Below are 2,242 nucleotides of genomic sequence, written 5' to 3'. Positions count from 1 at the left end.
GACGTCAGCAACGATATCATGCGGAAGTGATGATGGCCGACGTACCTCAGGGTATACCAACGACGTATGGGCCAACGCTTCGTTGTAATCCTTCTTGGCGCCAGCCTGGATGCTCGAATTGCTTCAGAACGACGGAGACTCCCTCGGCCTTACGTGCGAGGTCTTCATCTCAGCGCTCGCCACGTTTTACCCGTGACCACAGAGGGATCGTGGAGGAAATCGTGGAGGACATCAGGAGGTATCTTGAAATACGGCATCCCGAGGATGGCGGATAGCCCGCCTGCACAGAGTCGTACTCCCGGACGCTCGTACAGACACGTCGTAAAAGGTGGTGCATACAGTAGTTCTGGGAAATGGTATCTTCCAGGACTCTAGTAGATCGTCAGCACCGTACAACGCGCGTTCGCTGTGACACCAGCAACTGCTTACTGCGCTTGGACTTCGTACTCTTCACGCTCCTTCTGCTCATCCGCCAAACGCCCATGTCTCTCCCTTTCCCGCGCAAAGATGTCACTCGATGAAGGAAGCGACCTCCTACGTCCACGACGTGGCAACGTTGCCAGCGCCTTAAAAGGGACCAGTGTAGCCTCAAGTCGTGTCTCTGCGGGGGTGGGAAAGACAGTGCTACTTTGGGTCACGGTCGTAGACACATCTGAGGTATCTGCACGTGTCGTGCCGTTCGCCCAAAGAGTCGGGCTGGAGACAGGCTGGTGGAGACTGGCTGACCGGCTATGCGGTCGTACTGTGGCCATCTTCTGATGCCCGAAGTGAGCCCCATCGTCTGAGGCGCTATGACCACCGGTCTCCAAATCGAGCTGCAGGTGGATGAAAGTGCCTCATCGCTGCCGCGCGGGGTTAGCCATCTACCAAAATCTCGCAATCGCTTGCGGCTGCTGTTCGGGGAGGCGCCTCTGGAAGTGATGATGTACAAGGAGCTATAGGCCGAGTCTCCGCCTCCATGCCTCGAGCTCTTGTAATTGTCGCTACTCCGCCGAGAATCGAGCTCCATAGATCCTCCGCCGTGATCGACGTGCGGTCCGAAGGACGCCTGCGCATCGTACGAGGCCCGTTTGCGACTGATAGCAGCCTCTAAAGAGTGGCGAGGGGTGTTCCAGGAATAAGGGCTGGGGGTAGGGGAGCGCGTATCCACGAAGGAGGGGGGCGAGGGCGGCAAAATCACTCCATTCTCAGGGACGGTGTCCATGATATGAGGACTCGCGTGCGACCTCACATATTCCTCCATGACGAGGGCAGTGGGACTCCACATCGAGTGGCCTCCCGGAGGAGGCGCGTGTTTCTCCCAATTATGCTTCATCCAGGTGACACGCTCTTTGTGGTCGAGGCTCGTACGCATTTCGGAGTCCTGGTTCCCGTGCCAGCGAGCCACCTCCAATATGTTCAAAGCGGTCGCCTTGCCTTTCGGAGCCAACAGCGCGTACTTGCGAGCGAGCTGGTTGTCGCGGAGACTAGGCGCGACGGCCCGAGGCTCAGCGATCGGCGCCGAGTCGAGCATAGCGTAAGACTGAAGACGTAGGAGGAGAGGGAGAGAGAGGGAATATACAAGGCAGAGGGCGGGCGACGGTGCGGACAGAGGGGTCTCGCACGGTACGGCACCGACGTACCAGGGAACCGAACCCAGGGTCGAAAGGGCCGGGGCGGCACGGAGGCACAAACCTACCAGCAAGACGTAGCGGCACGCAGGCACAGGCTAGTCCCCAGTGACGTAAGTATATTGACAAGTACGAAGATACAGATAGTAACTCACCTAGTCCCCAGTGACGTAAGAGGTCGAGATGGGGACTAGGGGCTAAAGGGCTCTACTCTATATACCTGTAGACCGGTGCACAGACCATGTAGCTATTTGTACGTATTTGGCACGACCAGAGGCTTGAGGGCTTAAGTACTAGGCACGAGTCAGAGGGGTGTATGTCGTACTAACTACTGTGGGGTGATCCTTATCTAATCTAACGATCGTGAGGCCATGAGGGAGGGAGCGTGGTGGCAGTGCATTGCCGGGGGTATGTAGACGCTTAGACAGAGCGCCAGGAACCTGGATGCCGACGTGAGGCTGCACGTGGCGAACATCGTGGTGCTGCTGGAAAAGGGTGCTGTATGGAGCGCTGGTGGGCTTGGAGGGGGGAACGGCGGATTCCGAGGTGTTGTTGGCGCTGAGAGGTGAGAGTCCCGGTCCGTACGGTTGGAGAAAGGCAGGCAGAGGGTGTCATGGGCGCTATGCGGAGCG

General features: G+C 58.1%; 1 protein-coding gene across 1 annotated transcript; it reads right to left on the bottom strand.

Annotated features, from left to right (window-relative positions):
• Window positions 1-789: 789 nt before the first annotated feature.
• Window positions 790-1,513, bottom strand: DICSQDRAFT_176121 (uncharacterized protein; the record flags this gene model as incomplete). Its single annotated transcript, XM_007371895.1, has 2 exons — window positions 790-815; window positions 868-1,513. 2 exons carry the CDS (start codon window positions 1,511-1,513, stop codon window positions 790-792), a joined length of 672 nt encoding a protein of 223 aa, XP_007371957.1.
• Between the last annotated feature and the right edge of the window lie 729 nt (window positions 1,514-2,242).

The sequence above is a fragment of the Dichomitus squalens genome, assembly GCF_000275845.1.
Source record: "Dichomitus squalens LYAD-421 SS1 unplaced genomic scaffold DICSQscaffold_438, whole genome shotgun sequence".
Taxonomy (NCBI): Eukaryota; Fungi; Basidiomycota; class Agaricomycetes; order Polyporales; family Polyporaceae; genus Dichomitus; species Dichomitus squalens.
The sequence above is the reverse complement of the archived record's forward strand: the minus strand, read 5'-3'. Positions and strand labels throughout refer to the sequence as shown.